Source organism: Macrobrachium nipponense, chromosome 39 (genome assembly GCF_015104395.2).
Source record: "Macrobrachium nipponense isolate FS-2020 chromosome 39, ASM1510439v2, whole genome shotgun sequence".
Classification (NCBI taxonomy): Eukaryota; Metazoa; Arthropoda; class Malacostraca; order Decapoda; family Palaemonidae; genus Macrobrachium; species Macrobrachium nipponense.
The window spans coordinates 41,812,217-41,830,304 of record NC_061099.1 but is presented as its reverse complement, the minus strand read 5'-3'; the positions used below and the strand labels follow the sequence as shown (position 1 = coordinate 41,830,304).

General features: G+C 43.8%; 1 protein-coding gene and 1 pseudogene across 1 annotated transcript in view; both read right to left on the bottom strand.

Annotated features, from left to right (window-relative positions):
- Positions 1–9,228, bottom strand: part of LOC135210437 (uncharacterized) — a 59,892-nt gene extending 50,664 nt beyond the window's left edge. Inside the window, exons 1-2 of the mRNA XM_064243334.1 lie at positions 8,589–9,228; positions 7,667–7,869 (exon numbers count right to left, since the gene is read on the bottom strand). Coding sequence (XP_064099404.1) covers positions 7,667–7,869; positions 8,589–9,228 — 843 coding nt within the window. The remainder of the gene's footprint in view (positions 1–7,666; positions 7,870–8,588) is intronic.
- A 283-nt stretch (positions 9,229–9,511) lies between these two features.
- Positions 9,512–17,398, bottom strand: LOC135210315 (uncharacterized; annotated as a pseudogene).
- Positions 17,399–18,088: the final 690 nt, after the last annotated feature.

Here is an 18,088-nt window from a genome sequence, read left to right as displayed (position 1 = left end):
GAAAAACAAAAGTCTACCTCGGTCATTGTTAACGCATCCAAGAAGTCACCTGAAACAAGGTCACCTTAAATGTTGAAAGCAAACTTTCGTTAAAATGATATTGTTAAGATACAATAAAGTTTTGTACATACTTACCTGGCAGATATATACTTAGCTATAGACTCGGTCGTCCCGACAGAATTTCAAAACTCGCGGCACACGCGACAGGTAGGTCAGGTGATCCACCATTCCTGCCGCTGGGGTGGCGGGGTCTGGAACTATTCCCGTTTTCTAAGCCATAATTTCTCTTCCACCTGTCTCCTGAGGGGAGGCTGGGTGGGGGGCCATTAATCGTATATATCTGCCAGGTAAGTGTGTACAAAACTTTATTGTATCTTAACAATATCATTTTTTGTACAAAGTAACTTACCCAGCAGATATATACTTAGCTGATTGGCACCCTTGGTGGCGGGAAGAGACAGCTAAAAACAAAATGAATACTTAAATTAAATACATTAAAAAACAGGGAAAAAAACAACCTATGTTCTTGGATAACATAATTCCATAGTTCCTACCTTATTGGGCTGAAGACTTCATGACTACTGTCGATGAGTCTGCTTGCCTCAAGAGTTTCAACGAGGAATGAACCTATGGTTGAATAACTCTTTGGATCGTGTCAATGGGGCTAGCCCGCTTACGTGACAGAGCCTATACTGGATCGTACCAATGGGGGCTGACCCACTTACATGGTAGAGCCTTGACCTTATGTCATATCAATGGAGACTCGCCCTCTTACATGACAGAGTTAAGGTTATTAAACAAATCACAAAGAGCACTGAAGCCAATCCCGATCACCTGACCATGTTAGTATTGTTACAATCTATGAATTGTAAGAGGGTTCCCTATTCCCTCTGATAATTAACCAATAAAAACAACCACCAATAAACAGTAATTTAAGCCTTAAACTAAATAGGAAGGATTAGCCTCAGCCCCTTCTCCCAGCACTGAATTCGCCGAAACATACGCTCCCAGAGCAAAGCACTTTCGTACGAAATTTTAACGTCTCTGTTAGGTAATTCGAGGCGAACACCAAAGTACATCTCCAAAATGTCGACTCTATAAGAGCCTGAAGCGACCATGTTTTGTGAAATGCCATAGACGTAGCTATGGCTCTCACTTCATGAGCTCTCACTCTGAGAACCTTGAGATGCTCTTCTTCGCACTTAAGGTGAGCTTCCCTTATTACATCTTTTATGAAGTATGTAAGGGCGTTCTTAGAAATCGCTCTTTTCGGATCTCTTACAGAGCACCAAAGACTTTCTTCTGTACCTTTCAGCAACTTCTTCTTCTCCAGGTAGAACTTGAGTGCCCTGACTGGACACAAAGTCCTTTCTAGTTCTCTCCCTGTTAATGAAGCTAGTCCTTTTATCTCAAAGCTTCTTGGCCAAGGCTTTGAGGGATTTTCATTTTTTGCTAGAAAAAATGGTTTAAAGGAGCAAATCGCTGAATCCTTCTTAAACCCCACTTTACCTTCCAAAGCTTGCAACTCGCTAATTCTCTTGGCTGTTGCTAACGCAAAAAGGAATAATGACTTTCTAGTTAAGTCTCTAAACGAAGCTGCGTGAGACGGTACGAATTTTTCCGACATTAGGAACTTGAGGACCACATCCAAGTTCCAGCTAGGCTTCTTGATTACATGTTCTTTCGTGGTCTCAAAAGACCTTATAAGGTCATGAAGATCTTTATTATTCGTCAGATCTATTCCTCTATGTCGAAAAACTGAGGCCAGCATACTTCTGTAACCCTTCACTGTTGAAACTGCCAGGTTACAGTCTTTTCTCAAAATATAGGAGAAAATCTGCGATTTCAGTTACAGAGGTACTGGAGGAGGATATTTTCTTTCCCTTACACCATCTTCTAAACAACTCCCACTTCGACTGATATACTTTTGAAGTGGAGACTCTTCTGGCTCTTGCAATAGCCTTCGCCACTTCTCGTGAAAACCAAGCCCCTTGCTCTGACAAGTCCTTCGACAGTCTGAAGGCGGTCAGACTTAGAGCGGGGAGGAGGTTTTTGTGAAACCTGTCGAAGTGGGGTTGTTTGAGAAGATCGTTCCTTAGTGGAAGCGATCTTGGAAAATCCACTAACCACTCCAGCACCTCTGTGAACCAATCGAGAGCCGGCCAGAAGGGAGCGATGAGGGTCATTCTTGTTCTTCCGAGCAAGCGAACTTCCTCAATACTTCTCCTACTATCTTGAAAGGAGGGAAGGCGTATGCGTCCAAGCCCGTCCAATCTAGCAGAAAGCTGTCTACTGCTACTGCTTGAGGATCCGAGATCGGGGAGCAATAGGTTTCTAATCTGTGATTCTTGTTGGTCGCGAACAGGTCTATATTGGGCCTTCCCCACAGATGCCAAAGTTGTTGGCAAATCTGAGGATTGAGAGTCCATTCCGTGGGTAGGACTTGTTCTTTTCTGCTTAACAGATCTGCCCGGACATTTTTTCTCTCCCTGCACAAACCTTGTGAGGAGAGAGATCTTCCTTTCCTGCGCCCAAATCAGCAGATCCTTTGCTGATTCGTACAGGGAAAAGGAATGCGTCCCCCCTTGTTTCTTTATATAAGCGAGGGCTGTTGTGTTGTCCGAGTGAATCTGAATCCCCAGACCTGAGACCTGTTCCTCGAAATGAACCAAAGCTAGATGAATGGCTGTAGCTCTTTCTTGTTTATGTGCCAGGACACTTGTTCTCCTTCCCAAGTGCCTGACACTTCTTCCGAACCTAGGGTTGCTCCCCACCCTGAATCTGGGCGTCTGCAAACAACGCTAGGCGAGGGTTCTGTAAGCGAAGGGAGATTCCCTTGCTTAGTTTCTGTGGATCTAACCACCAACGGATATTCTCCTTGATCCCTTTCGAGATTGGAAATGTATCTCCTAGATTGTTGGACTTCCAATCCCACTTCTCCTTCAGATAAAATTGAAGGGGTCGTAGGTGAAGTCTTCCTAAGGAAACGAACTGTTCCATCGAGGAGAGGGTCCCCAGTAAGCTCATCCATTCCCTCGCGGAACAATGTTCTTTCCTTAAGAAGACTGACACCTTTTCTAAGCAGCGTTCTCTCCTTTCCTGCGAAGGATACGCTAGAAAATCCCGAGAATCCATCTGAATCCCCAGATAGACAATACTCTGCTGGGGAGTCAGCCTGGATTTCTCGTGATTTACTAAAAGTCCTAAGGACTTTGTCAACTTTAGAGTAACTAATAGGTCCTCCAGACATTTTTTCTCCGATTGGGCTCTTATTAGCCAATCGTCCAGATATAACGAGATCCTGATCCCTTCCAGATGTAGCCAATAAGCTACATTCTTCATGATGTCCGTGAAGACTTGAGGGGCAGTCGAAAGTCCGAAGCACATCGCTCGGAACTGGAACACTTTCCCTTGGAACATGAACCTCAGATACTTCCTTGCTGCCGGATGAATTGGCACCATGGAAATACGCATCCTGAAGGTCCAGGGACACCATCCAGTCCCCTGGACGAAGAGCAGATAGAACAGAGGAAGACGTCTCCATTGCAAAATTTCTTCTTTAATACAAAGAAATTCAGGGCACTGACGTCTAGAACCGGTCTCCATCCCCCCGATGCTTTCAGTACCAGGAATAGCCGATTGTAGAATCCTGGAGACTGGTGATCTGAACCAGTTCTACCGCTTCCTTGGAAATCATCTGTTCCACTGCTTGCAACATAGCAAGCTTTCGGACCGGATCCGAGTATCTTGCGGTCAACTCCCTTTTGGAGTTGTCGTCAAGGAGGATTTTTCCCTGAAGGGGATCAAGTATCCTTTTTTCAGGATAGAGAGGGACCAGGAGTCCGCTCCCTTCTGCGCCCAGACTTTGGCAAAGTGGAGTAGCCTGGCGCCTACTTTCGTCTGGAGGACTTCCTGCTCATCTAGACTTCCCGAAGGACCTTCTAGATGGTCTACTCCTTCTATCTGGTCTGCGACCTCTAAGAGGGGCTCTAGAAGAGGAGGCACCTCGAAAGGGCTGTACAAAAGAGGGTCTCTCTTTTTTCTCTATAGGCACTGCCGGCCTAAACTTCTTGGCTGAGTGCGTGAGGAGATCCTGAGTTGCCTTCTCCGTAAGAGATTTAGAAACCTCTCTAACAGTCTCTTGTGGAAATAGGTGCGGGGATAACGGTGCAAAAGAAGAGATGTCCTTTGCAAAGGTGATACTGCTCTTGCTAAGAACGAGCTAAAGACAGATCTCTTCTTTAATACTACCGTTCGCCAAAAAGAGAGGCAACTTCAACAGAACCGTCCATGACCGCTCTGTCCAGGCAAGCCAGGACGCTCGAAAGTTCCTCCATGGAAACAAAGTCAGTGTCCTGAGCTCTCTTCGCTAACGCTCCCAAAGCCCAGTCCATAAAGTTGAAGACTTCTAGGGTTTTAAAGAGGCCCTTTAGAAGGTGGTCTAGCTCACACATGCCCCAAGTTGCCTTAGCAGACAGCAACGACTTCCTCCTAGAAGAGTCCACTAAGGAAGCAAAATCGCATCTGCGGAAGAAGGAAGACCTAACCCCATCGGTTCTTTGGTCTCGTACCACCTTCCTGGTTTGCCTGTTAACTTGGAAGGAGGGCAGGAAAAAAATGTCTTTGCCCGCTTCCCTTCTGGAAGTCAACCCACTCTGAAAAAGTCTTTAATGCCTTTTTCATACAAAGAGCGGGGCGCATCTTGACGAAGGAAGACGACTTGAGAGCTTTAGTGCTGGACATCAACGATCCTGTGAAGGAGGGTCCGCAGGATGAAGGGAGTCTCCGAACTCCTTTAGCAGCAAAAGAGAAAGTCTCTTGTAGTCAGAAACTGCTACATCTACTGGCTCTTCGTCTTCCGATACCTGGTCCAACTGATCCACAGAAGGAGATCGTTTTGGAGTGATCTGGCTCTTCCCGGGAGAAGAACTCCTTTCCCGAGAAGGGGAGCGCGGAACATCAGCACTTCTATACGAAGATTGTGAGGCTTCCTGGCCTGTCGGAAAACCACTCTTGCGCCTACTAGACTCTTGTTGTCCTAGGTTCGCCAGGTTCGTTGGCGCTTGCTAGGCTCCTGGCGTCCTGATTCAGGGCGCTTGAAAAGATCCCCGCGTCCTGATTCCTGACGCTTAACAGGCTCTTGGCGCCCTAACACTTGACGCCTAACGTACTCCTGGCGTCCTGCATCCTGGCGTCCTAACTCCTGGCGCCCTGAATCCTGGCGCCCTGACTCCTGGCGCCCTGATCCTGGCGCCCTGACTCCTGGCGCCCTGACTCCTGGCCCGCCCTGACTCATAGCGTCCTGATTCCTGCCTTCTAGCAGAATCCTGACGTCCTGAATCCTGTGTTCTAAGAGGCTCTTGACGCCCTTTCTTGCGTCTTGCTGCCTCTTTGCGCCTGTCTGGCTCCTGGTCCTGCAGACCCAAAGGATCCTGATACCTAAATCGGTTTTCCGGTTCCTTGCACCTAAACCGATCGAGACTTCTGCTCGATTTGCGGCGTCTCAGAGGGCGCTTCGGGGAAGACAGCCTATAGGGCGCGAAAGGGCTCTTCTCTCAGGAGAAACAACTCCTATCAGACGAGTCTCTCGACGAAGGCGATAAACGCCCTGGAGATCGTGAGGGTTCTCTCCTATACGAAGCGGGGCGCTTAGCGGAACTCTTAACAGGGAGCGAGACATCCTTCCTCCTTGTAGAGTCCTTAGCAAAAGAGCCTACGAGAGAAGCTAACTGCTCTTGCAGATTAACCAAAAACTTCTTCGTAGGATCCTGAAGAGAAGGCTCCTCTTGTTTAGTCTTCTTAGGTCCCGAAGGCCAATCCTCGGGAAAACGCTCTGGGCTGGAGTCAGCCGCGTCTCCTTTAGGAGCCTTCCAGGCTCTCTTCAAAGGGCGCGAAAGAGAGGCCGAACTCCATCCTCGTTTAGGAGAGGAAGAGTCTGAGCCGAAAAAAACTCCTTTAGGACGCCTTTGCTGCGGCAATCCGAGGCAGCCTGGGACTTAACAACAGGATCTGCCGAAGGGACCGCCTGACCGTTGGGGATGTTCTGCATCCTCCCTGCGGCTTTCGACATTCCTCCTCCCCTGGTCCTGGAGTTTTGGAAGCGGTCTAGGCCTAGGAGCAATGAGGAACCGGTCAGACGCCCCCTCCACTGCACTGGGGACACTGCACAAGTCACTATCACCACTCTTACCTTGGTTTAGAGCTCGTAGCTGAGCTTGAAGTTTCTTAATTGAAGCTTTTACATTTTCTCTCCCTGACGAAGAATCTTTGGATTCAGAACAGGGAGAAGCAGCTGAGGCTAAGGGAAAATTGTTAGAAGGAGAGTTAATTTCTTGTTCTAAGGAGCAAGATCTACTAGATGACCTAGCTGAAGCCTTTCTCACTCTATCTCTCTCAAGCTTCCTAACATATGATGATAATTCCTTCCATTCAAGCTCCGTAAGGTTCTCGCATTCAACACAGGTGTTAATAAAAGAACATTCATTCTCCCTGCATTTAGCGCAAATACTATGAGATCTAATGCCGATTTAGGCAGCCTAACCTTACAATCTTCCTACTGCAAACTCTAAACATAGGTGAAGCCTTAGCGTCAGACATCGTGAAAGAGTAGTGTCAAAACCAAAATCGAAAAACAGTCCACAATAAGCGTATGCCAAGCCAGAGAAAAAACAGAATACGTCACCAAAAAACCAATCCAAATTCTCGGCAAACGAGTTGAAATCCAAGATGGAGGAACGAACAATAGGTGTTGTCCGTTCAACCGACAGAGAAATTATGGCTTAGAAAACGGGAATAGTTCCAGACCCCGCCACCCAGCGGCGGGAATGGTGGATCACCTGACCTACCTGTCGCGTGTGCCGCGAGTTTTGAAATTCTGTCGGGACGACCGAGTCTATAGCTAAGTATATATCTGCTGGGTAAGTTACTTGTACAAAAATTCCTTGTTGTCGAATATATTCCATATTGCCCATAACAACCTGTTGCCTTCAGACCTATAGGATGCAAACAATTTAAATCGAAAATGATGAGGATTACTATTGAATCCACCCTGTGGTAGGGGGTGTAAGAATACTACCACCATAGGTCCTGCGTGTCGTGAAAGGCGACTAAAAGGACAGCTGCTGTCTTGCAGTCTTACTTTAGTAAATGGCTAGCCCTACCACCAATAACTATGGAAACTGCTGCCTTGCAGTCGTACTTTTAAGTAAAAGGCTAGGCCCACCGCCAATAACTGTGTTAACTGCTACCTTGCAGTCTTACTTTTTAGTGAAAGGCTAGTAGGCCCCACTGCCAATAACTGTGGAAAACTGCTGCCTTGCAGGTGGACTTTTTAGTCAAAAGGCGAGGCTAACCGCCAATAATTGAAACTAATCTCCTTGCAGTCGTAATTTTTAGTGAAAAGGCTAGGCCCACGCCAAAACTGTGAAAACTGCTGCTTTGCAGGCGTAACTTTTTAGGGAAAGGCTAGGACCATCGCCAATAACTGCGGAAAACTGCTGCCTTGCGGTTGGACTTTTTAATCAAAGGCTAGGCCAACTGCCAATAACTGTGATTGATGACAATAATGCTATGCAGTCGTAAAAACCCTTTGCCAAAATAATAAACCATGCCTGATGTTGTAAGGAAAGTGTAGGGATAACAGTGGAAAAGAAGAAGAGATGATTACCTCTTGAACGGCAAAGGCAAGAGCCAACTCTTTAAGCTTCAAGGCCGAGTACTTGTGCGCAAGGAAGATTAACTCTGGGGCGTTGACTGGAGTGAGGTCGGCTGCTAGGTGGTATTCGCAGGACCTGGCTAGTCCTGTCACATCATGGCGGATGCTGCCGACGAGTAGAGCTCGCGAAAGACTGGCCGTTTCTGTGCATTCACCTGTACAGAGGAAAAAATACGCAGACTGAAGACTGTGTCAAATACCGTATACATACGGAAAACCATATTCTTTCAGGCTATGGTTTTTTCGCTTACTCTGGGAGTAAGCCTACAAACTACTTTGTTGTTGGGGGAGGGGGAAGGGGTGTTTTGTAAGAAAGGTCTATGGAAGAGCCTAAAAAGGTCTGAAAGAGGTGTTTTGCGTTGAGTTAAAGATACAGGGGTTCTAGGATAGGAAAATTATTATTTATTTATTAGAATGAAAATGTAAAGAATAAATAATGTCCATGTTAAACAGCACAGGAAAATTATAGCGTATTCATTTTAATTTTCATTGGTGAAACAAGGCACTATTTGACCACAGATTTTAGCACACTTTAATTTACGTCAAAAGTTAGGAATATAATGTTTACAACTTAAGCGTGAGTGGAAATTCTTGCACACGTCCTAAGTAAGCTGGAGGTCTGATCACGCTTTATTATACTTGAATTCGGCCTTGGTTTGATTAATTCTTTTCATGCATATCAAATATATATAATTTTTGTCCAAAAGAGTTAAAGTAAATTAAAATTATGTCTTTCCTTGAATTTCATTACCTAAATGTGTTAGCTAACAGGTGCTCAAGGTGACATTGGCATATTTCATCTGGAAAAGTTTAGGATTCCACAAAACTTTGAAACAGTATTTCTATCAATTCTACGTCAGCATTAATAGCAAACCTGTATATATCCATTCAAGTATCGCACGAGTGACGGACGCAGACATATTGACGAATATCTTGGGCCTCTGCGACTGTTGTTCAAGTTCAAGGATGTCATCAGGCTCTGTCGATTCATTCTTGAGAGAACCCGCCCCTAGCCCTGTCACAGGACTCCCGAGAGGTCGGAGGTCCTCTAGGATCAAGACATCTTTGTCGTCGTCCCAGTACAATCGTCTTCTGGGACTCGGCGTGCCAATGGCAGGTGTCCTCCTTAACTGCTGCATTTTGCTTGACGAAATCTTGGGAGATGGCAAGGAGATTGGTGTCTTAAGGCGCTTGTTTGGAGACGGTGTCCTAAGCAACGACCGCCTACCAACTGAGCATCTCCTGCCTGGTAAAGTTCTTTTGGTTGTGGATAACCTGGTGGACGATCCCGTTTTCTTTGTGGGGGAAACGCGAACGCGAGACCCGTGGGCTTCCTGGCAGTGAGTAAGGTCGTAAATACCTGAAGTGATTCTCTTAGGAGTTGGAGGATGACTCGAGACGGGTGTCCTCCTGGATGACGAAGGAGAATTTTTCATTTGTACTCTGCCGTGTGGCGAAAAACGCTCGTTGTTCACGATGGAACGGACTCTGATGGGAGAAGCTGCTGTTGACATATGCTCTATTTTGTGGGGGGTTGGCTTTCTTGGCGTAACTGAGCCTCTTCTGTCTGGTGGGTGCCTGTTTCCCGTCCTTGACGACGAAGAACACCCTATTCTATTTTTGGAAGCAGACTGCTGACGGTTAGGCTCGGGGAGAAAGCTACTCTCGAACTACTAGACTGATATCCTGATGACATGCTACCAAATGTGCTGTTAATTGGCGTTTCCGCTTTTTATATGGAGCTCATAATGTTTTTGATATTTTGATTCATCTTCTGATTTACCATCTCAAGCCTTGACCATCTTTTTATCAGGAGTTACAGCGGAAGCAAGCTGCCTTTTTTTTCGCCACAGCAATATTTTGAAGGAGGTTGGACCTTCGAGACAAAACAGCCAGATGCACGGGAAGTTTAGTGCCATCACTTGTAATAACATCTGCATCACTGTAAGTTCCGCTCTCCAGTAATATTCTCATGTCCTTCGAAAGGCCTTCTACACCTCCTACAGCTCTTGTCATATCACACTTTTCTTCTACAAACCTAATTCTTTGCCGTCAACTGGCACCAGTAAGAAGATTGAACACCTTCAGGCCAAGTTGTGAGATCAATATGCCCTTTCCAGGTTAGGTGGTCATCACAAAGTTCGTAAGTTGTGTTACGTGTTCCTCTTTACCCACTACGTGAGAATAAACTTCTACTTTGGGTTTACTAACATTGCAACTGACGCACTTCAAGACAATTCGGATGTCACGATTGATAGGGTCCTTCCGGTCCATTCCGTTTTCTGTGACGGAAAGATACAGCGTCAGGCTCCATCGAGAACTGAAATTATTCACTTTAAGGGGGAACTCGCTTGTGAAGGTTTGATCGAAGTCTCTGTACGTTGAAAAATTGGGGATGCGCAAACCAAAACAAACCTCTGCGTCTTCCTCTTCAAACAGCATCTTGTTGTATGTGATCTGAAAATAAGGATACCTTTATAACCAGTAAAATCTGAAAAAAGTCAAGTATAATGAAGAATGTTTCTCTTATGGATAAACATAAAAAACTTATGTATTTTAACAACTACGCGCTTACTAGAACCGCATCATGCCCTTGCTGTGCAGCAATTTGCTGTCAAATACAGCCAAAATGCTACTCAGACATGCAGATACGATACGCTGGAAAAGTTCTAAACTTAAAACAAGAGATTTTAGTAAACAGGAAACAGGGTCAAAATAAAAGCCAACAGTATTTACGGGTACAATTTGAGAATTGGTATATCATCTACAAACCAAAGCTTACCTAAGATTTTCAATGGTTTAAACAATTGCTTAAACCTCGGTTTCTTAAAATCCACAATAACAAATTGTTCTATTATTATAATGACAATGCAACAATCATAGGTCTATAGCTACGACGCAGACTATTAGACTCATTTTTCCACAAGACAATAGTCAACCCAATAAAAACTTGTACCGACCAAAAGAGTACGTTGGATTACTAATATCTCAAAACCCGATGTGAAAAAAAAAAACTAATGCGTTTTATCAGCTACGAAATGACGACCCTTAGCGGGTCCGAAATTTAAAGTTAAAGCCTGGCTGGTTGTTAAGACGTGACATACGAAGTAACTAAATTCAGCATTTCAAAATGTGCGTGTAATAGCAACTTGAAACCCGATCGACAAACTTGTTACTTACAACACTTGAGGCGACTACTAAAACCACAGCAGTGGGTATAACGTATTTGCTAAACCATACCAGTATGCCGCATGTGGATATACATAAATGGATATTAGAAGGGGGCTTGACTGTTAGAAATAAATGGTTTCCAAAACAAAACGAACATGAAATGAGCTTGGGAGATAGAGAATATGCCGAGAAAAGTTTGCTAGATAAACTGTTAGAACAGATTGAAAAGCAGGGTGATGGACACGACATCCCAAGATAAACTTATAAGTAACTACAGTCCCTTGAATCCAAAAACTTTGAACATATTCTCTTAATAAGTACTTCCCCCAAAATCAGGATGGGTCCAGTGAACAACAAAAAAGCAAAACGTTTATCTGCCCAATGGTAACCACTTGAACACGCTGCACCACTCACCTCTCCTACATAGGATCAGAATTCCATGATTCCAAGACACAATGAAAATTCCAGTTCCAATCAAAGACACCTTTCACACTCCCCAGCCACCACCTCTGTCTCTCCTTTTAAACAAGTTAACGCCTTACTTTTCTTCATGTGATCAAACTACCATCATTCATTAAATATCTTATTTCCGAGTACCTATACAGAGCAACCATATATATGTTCCTACGATAGCCAATATAACAATTGCCCCCCCCCCCTTTACTTTCTTACAATTAATTTTCTTGTTTTTATTGCGTTTTTATGTTGCATGGAACCAGTGGTTATTCAGCAACGGGACCAACGGCTTTACGTGACTTCAGAACGAAGTCGAGAGTGCACTTCTGTCACCAGAAATACACTTCTCTCACTCCTCAATAGAATGCCAAAGAATCGAACTCGCGGCCACCGAGGCGCTCAAATCCATTTTGTTGCAACTCTTGAACACATCCACTTTCAAATTTTCCACTTTAACATCAACCTTTCTCTTCAACAGAAAACTCAAAATCCTTTAAACAGTTCCTAGTGCTTCACCTTATAATCTGTAAACATCAATAACGCAACATTAATTAATGATACCCCTTTTCTCACAACACTGACCTACTTACCAGGCTTCAGATTTGCACACTCACCATTATATTTCAGTCAGGTATGAAAGAAAAATCTACGTCTATGTCCCAATTTTATACCAAAGTAGTCATTCTCTCACTCCCATCCTCTCGCAAGCTTTACCTTCAACCCTACTAGCTTTCAACTGCTTTCAAAAAATCTCCTTACCAACCAGAATCACTCAACAGAATCTACGTTGCATCTCTACAAAATCGATCACTATTTTCAAGGCTCATTATGTCACAGACTCTATTCCTTCGTTGATGAACTTCATACAATACAGTTTCATAACGAAGTACTATACACCTGCCATTATGCTACGTAATTATATGCCTATATATCATTAAAAATCATGGCCATTTTATTCATCAAACCCTGTCTTTCAGAAACTTTACCTACACTAACAATGCTCTTTCATAGATACGTTGGTGGTCCTTATATTTCAAACTCACAGCATTACTGTTAGTCAACAAACTTAATTAGGTCGGCGTCACACTATGCGGTGTCGCCGTTACGGCGAAACCGTATGCGGCGCAGCACATGGTGATATCACATACAAACCAGACGGCTACACTGCTTCCGGCGCTCCCCTGAACCACTTGCGTTTACAACTATGTTTGACGTTCGTTTATTCATTCATGCAAGGCCAGCACTTTGGGTAAAGAGTGACAAGAACTCTAGAGAGAAAGCATGGATTGATATAGGCGAAATAATGTACGAAAAGTGGCCACATATGGAATCAGCAGAAAGAACGAAGGGCCACTTCATAAGCAGGCATCATCATTTCATCAAATGCAGGCACCATCTCATCTGCAGGCACATCTCAGCTTTGGAGCACCATCCCAGCTTATGCAGCACCATCCCGCCTTATAATCACATTTAAAGCTTATGCAAGCACCATCAGCTTATGCAAGCACCATCTCCCAGCTTAATCAACATCTCAGCACGCACAATCCCACTTATGCAAGCATCGCTTATGCATCTCAGCTTATGCAAGCACCATCCCAGCTTATGCAAGCACCATCCCAGCTTATGTAAGCCCATCTCAGCTTATGCAGCACCATCCCAGCTTATGCAAGCACCACTCAGCTTATGCCTCTCAGCTTATGCAAGCCACCATCCCAGCTTATGCAAGCCCACCATCCCAGCTTATGTAAGCACCAATCTCAGCTTATGCAAGCACCATCCCAGCTTATGCAACCACCATCCCAGCTTATGCAAGCACCATCTCAGCTTATGCAAGCACCATTCCCAGCTTATGCAAGCACCATCTCAGCTTATGCAAGCACCATCTCAGCTTATGCCTCCTCAGCTTATGCAAGCACCATCTCAGCTTATGCAAGGCACCATCTCAGCTTATGTAAGCACCATCCCAGCTTATGCAAGCACCATCTCCGCTTATGCAAGCGCCATCCCAGCTTATGAAAGCACCATCTCAGCTTATGCAAGCACCATCCCAACTTATGCAAGCACCATCCCAACTTATGCAAGCACCATCTCAGCTTATGTAAGCACCAATCCCAGCTTATGCAGCACATCCCAGCTTATGCAAGCACCATCTCACTTATTGCAAGCATCCATCAGCTTATGCAAGCGCCATCACAGCTTATGCATGCACCTCTCAGCTTATGCCTTACAGCGCATCTCAGCTTATGCAAAGCGCCATCCCAGCTTATGCAAGCGCCATCCCAGCTTCAAGCGCCATCCCAGCTTATGCAAGCGATCCCCGCTTATTCAAGCGCCATCCCCCAGCTTATGCAAGCGCCATCCCCCAGCTTATGCAAGCGCCATCCCCAACGCCTATGCAAGCGCCATCCCAGCTTATGCAAGCGCCATCCCAGCTTATGCAAGCGCCATCTTCAGCTTATGCAAGCGCCATCCCAGCTTATGCAAGCGCCATCCCCGCTTATGCAGCGCCATCCCAGCTTATGCAAGCGCCATCCCCAGCCTTATGCAAGCGCCATCCCCTTCCAGCTTGTGCAAGCGCCATCCCGCTCAGCTGTGCAAGCGCCCGATCTCAGCTTAATGCAAGCGCCATCCCAGCTTATGCAGCGCCATCCCAGCTTTGTGCAAGCGCCACATTCCCAAGCTTATGCAAGCGCCATCCCCGCTTATTGCAAGCACCCATCACAGCTTTATGCAAGCACCATCACAGCTTATGCAACCACCATCCCAGCTTATGCAAGCACCATCTCAGCTTATGCAAGCACCATCTCAGCTTATGCAAGCACCATCTCAGCTTATGCAAGCACCATCTCAGCTTATGCAAGCACCATCTCAGCTTATGCAAGCACCATCACAGCTTGTGCAAGCACCATCCCAGCTTATGCAAGCGCCATCCCAGCTTATGCAAGCACCATCTCAGCTTATTGCAAGCCACCATCTCAGCTTATGCAAGCACCATCTCAGCTTATGCAAGCACCATCTCAGCTTATGCAAGCACCATCTCAGCTTATGCAAGCGCCATCCCAGCTTATGCAAGCACCATCCCAGCTTATGCAAGCGCCATCCCAGCTTATGCAAGCGCCATTCCAGCTTATGCAAGCACCATCTCAGCTTATGCAAGCACCATTGCAGCTTATGGCAAGCACCATCCTCATCTTAATGCAAGCCACCATCCCAGCTTATGCAAGCACCATCTCAGCTTATGCAAGCACCATCTCAAGCTTCTGGCAGGCAACCATCTCCTGTAGAAGTGCTATCTCCTGTACATGGATCATTTATGCAATCACCAACCCCTATGTATAGTCAAACTCCTGTCCCATCATGGCACCACAGATACCCAATCCACGTCTTCACAGGGCTTTCAAGTGATTGACGTAGTGTCTCCTCAATCTCCTTACTAAACATCTACTTGCTTCGATTATGGAGTAGTTTTTCAGAATTCAAGAATATTTTATTTTACATTTGATTCTTCTATTTGGATCTGAATATTATAATATAATGTAGTTACTGTATTGCATGACCACATTTTTTCCAGTGAGTAAATCATGTCATAGTCTCTTTTTTTTATTTTTTACTCACCTTAGTGTAATTGTTAATCTTTCTTCTGGAGATATTGATCTTCGAAACTTTGTATTTTGCTTCGAGATATGAGAGGCCTTAGCACTTCCAGCAGTTCATCTAAAGAAGCTTTGGGCATTCGGTAATACTAAAAAAAAAAAAAAAAAAAAAAAAACTTTCATTATATTTCCCGTATCTTCTAATAAACTTTACGAGGAGTTGGCTCTTTCAGTAAGCCCTCTGCTTCTAATGCACAAATAATTTTAGTTTGGACATCATAGTCAAACTATCATTTGCTGCTGAGGATGGACTGGGCGACTTCGCCGCTATGTGTGACAGTATGCACGCAATGCGGAGGTGCCGTATACGGTTCCGCCGAAGCGGCGATATCGCATAGTCTGAACCCACATTTTCTACCATGCCTGTTTGCTGTAACATCATTAATCAAGTTCCTAATATAATAATATAAATATAATATATATATATATATATATATATATATATATATATATAATGAATATATAATAATATATATACATATATACATATTACATACTATTATCCCAACTGGATTTGTAAACTGATTAGCCTCTACACGCAGGCGCTTAGCAATGAACATTTGCCAATTCTGTAGCAACCATACGAATGCCTAACACCGTAGCCGTGCTTTTTCCATTTTTATTCCAAACATCTGCAACGGTCGAAGATGTTGGCTGCGCTCAAATAACCGACCACATCGTGCATATTCTCAGCACACCAACATCGTAAGCAACATGGTTCGGTTTGCCCTGTGAAAATTGTTCACATAAAATTCTTTACAAAATCCCGTCTTTTCCCGCCTACACAAAAGCCCCGAGCCGTTTGTGATTCAAATGCAAGAGACGTCACAATCTAAACTCGCCCTCATCTATTAAGTCTATAGGGGTGCTAACGCTAGACTATTACAATCTAAAAGGGCCGGCTAGTTTGCTTATTTCTATTCCGGCTTGCTATACAGACATGCAAATTATATATATATATATATATATATATATATATATATATATATATATTATATATATTTCACAGCGATTCATTCTTTCATAAGAACAAATTGGCGATAGCTATTCATGGAAGATTATGAGCCTCTCTGTGTTTACTTAAGCTGAAGATAAACACCAGATAACATGACGTGAAACTGAATCTAAAGCATTTTCATTCTGTACGATACACGCAGCTTCATACAATCTGAAAATTGTGATTTCCAATTGGAATTAGAATTGCAAAAAAAATCCATATTAAAAGTATCTTGCACGGATAATTGTATACTCGAAACACCTTTCACATAACCTAACGAAATTCGCATCATATTTTTACCGTCCTGACCTACATTATACAATTTTTGCCTTTTTTTTTCGCCTGAACGGTATATGATTCGTCTCAAGCGTCAATAATGACCAGTACGCAAGTAAATAAATCCGATTAAAAAAACAAAGTTTAGCGGTACTAAGTCTAGGCGATGCAGCATCAGCTGTGGTTACCAGGATTAATGGCCGTGATATTATCAATAACAGGTGGCTTGGCTGCCTATTTTTTGGTGAAGTCAAGTTACAGCTTTCCTAAGTACCATGTCTGCCATAGACTAAAATCGAAACGCTCTTTGCCTTAGGAAAAAAAATTATGAGATGATAATTAGGCCTGTAGCAGGTTAACTGATATTGCATCAGATACTTCTACGTGAAACTACTTCAAATATAGCAGTTGAATACTGTAATAACGAGGAGTAACAGACATCACGACATACTTTATCCTAAAATAGTTTTGTTTAAAATTAACGATTAATGGCGTTTCTATCTAGTGAGGCATGGCAGTACCAAGGTATATTGAATAGGTAAGTACCTTGTGCGGTAGCTACTACTGTTTCGCTCCTTACTTTCTGAACACAGCCCACGGACACCAGTACGTTTGAAACTGCTCCCACGTTAAAGGTAACGAAATTAATAATTTCTTTATGAATGAGCTGTGAGCTAACTTTCCGATCGTTTTCTGAACCAGGAGATCAACAGTTACTGATACACAAGAGTTGGCTGATAGGCACAAAAAAATGATTAATATTTTTGATTAGTTAATTTTCACAATCACCGACTGATCATTAGTGAAAACTATAAAAATAATTAATAATTCAATACTACCACACCTACTAGTGAGTGCTACGTTTAAATGGAAACTGGTGAACCAAAACAAGATTCGGCAGTGCAAACGCCTGAGTTTACAGTTAGTGAATTTAACCTCCGACATTTACTTTGTTCTCACTTTATCATTAATATTATTTCTTACTTTGTGTAGTCGGGAATGCTTCGCGAATTTCAGGTACGTCTGGGCGATCAGCTTGACACGACAATCTCTTACGTAATTTCCACAAAGTTAAAAATGGAATGACGATGGTTTCGTTTCGAATTTCATAATTCTTCGTTCGCTTTTGTTTATCTTCGGGTTGTATTCGGTTATCTGCCTTCACATAGCGTTGTGTTTACTTGACCGATTGACGGTTTTAATTATCATATAATATCGTGGTGTGCTTGGTGTGATGAATAAATGTAACCAGTAACAATGCAGTCCTTGATATTCAAATTACGGGCATTGTGGCATACAATCATCAAGGCTACTTTGATGAGGTTGCTATAGACTCATTGTCAACTCATGGATCTGATTTTAACGCGCCCACTTCAAGATTAACATAAAAATGGTACAAGAGACAAAAGGGAATGTAACAACTGTCCGTGAAGGCATATTGTTACTTTTGCATTAAATTCGTGAATATGTATACTAACTACTCAAAAACGTAGGCACACCCAAAAAATGCTCACCTGAAGCTCTGCTTCTTTCAGCTCGTTGGCAAATGGGTTACAAATCCCAGTATTGCAATACACAACACAAATGTCTAATATATCTCAAGCATCGTAGGGGAACTGTATGGTTACGCTCTCTTCAAAACTAGCAACACAGTAAACGTATAACAGTTGCTGGCTTTAGCTTCCAAGGCGGAGGTTCCGAGGTTGTTTTGAATTTAACGGCCAAACTGCTTCTTTTAACTTCTCATCGACACATATCCAACTCGATTCCAATACTTAGCTAAGGTGTCACAAGGCCTGCGATGACAATCTTTACACAGTG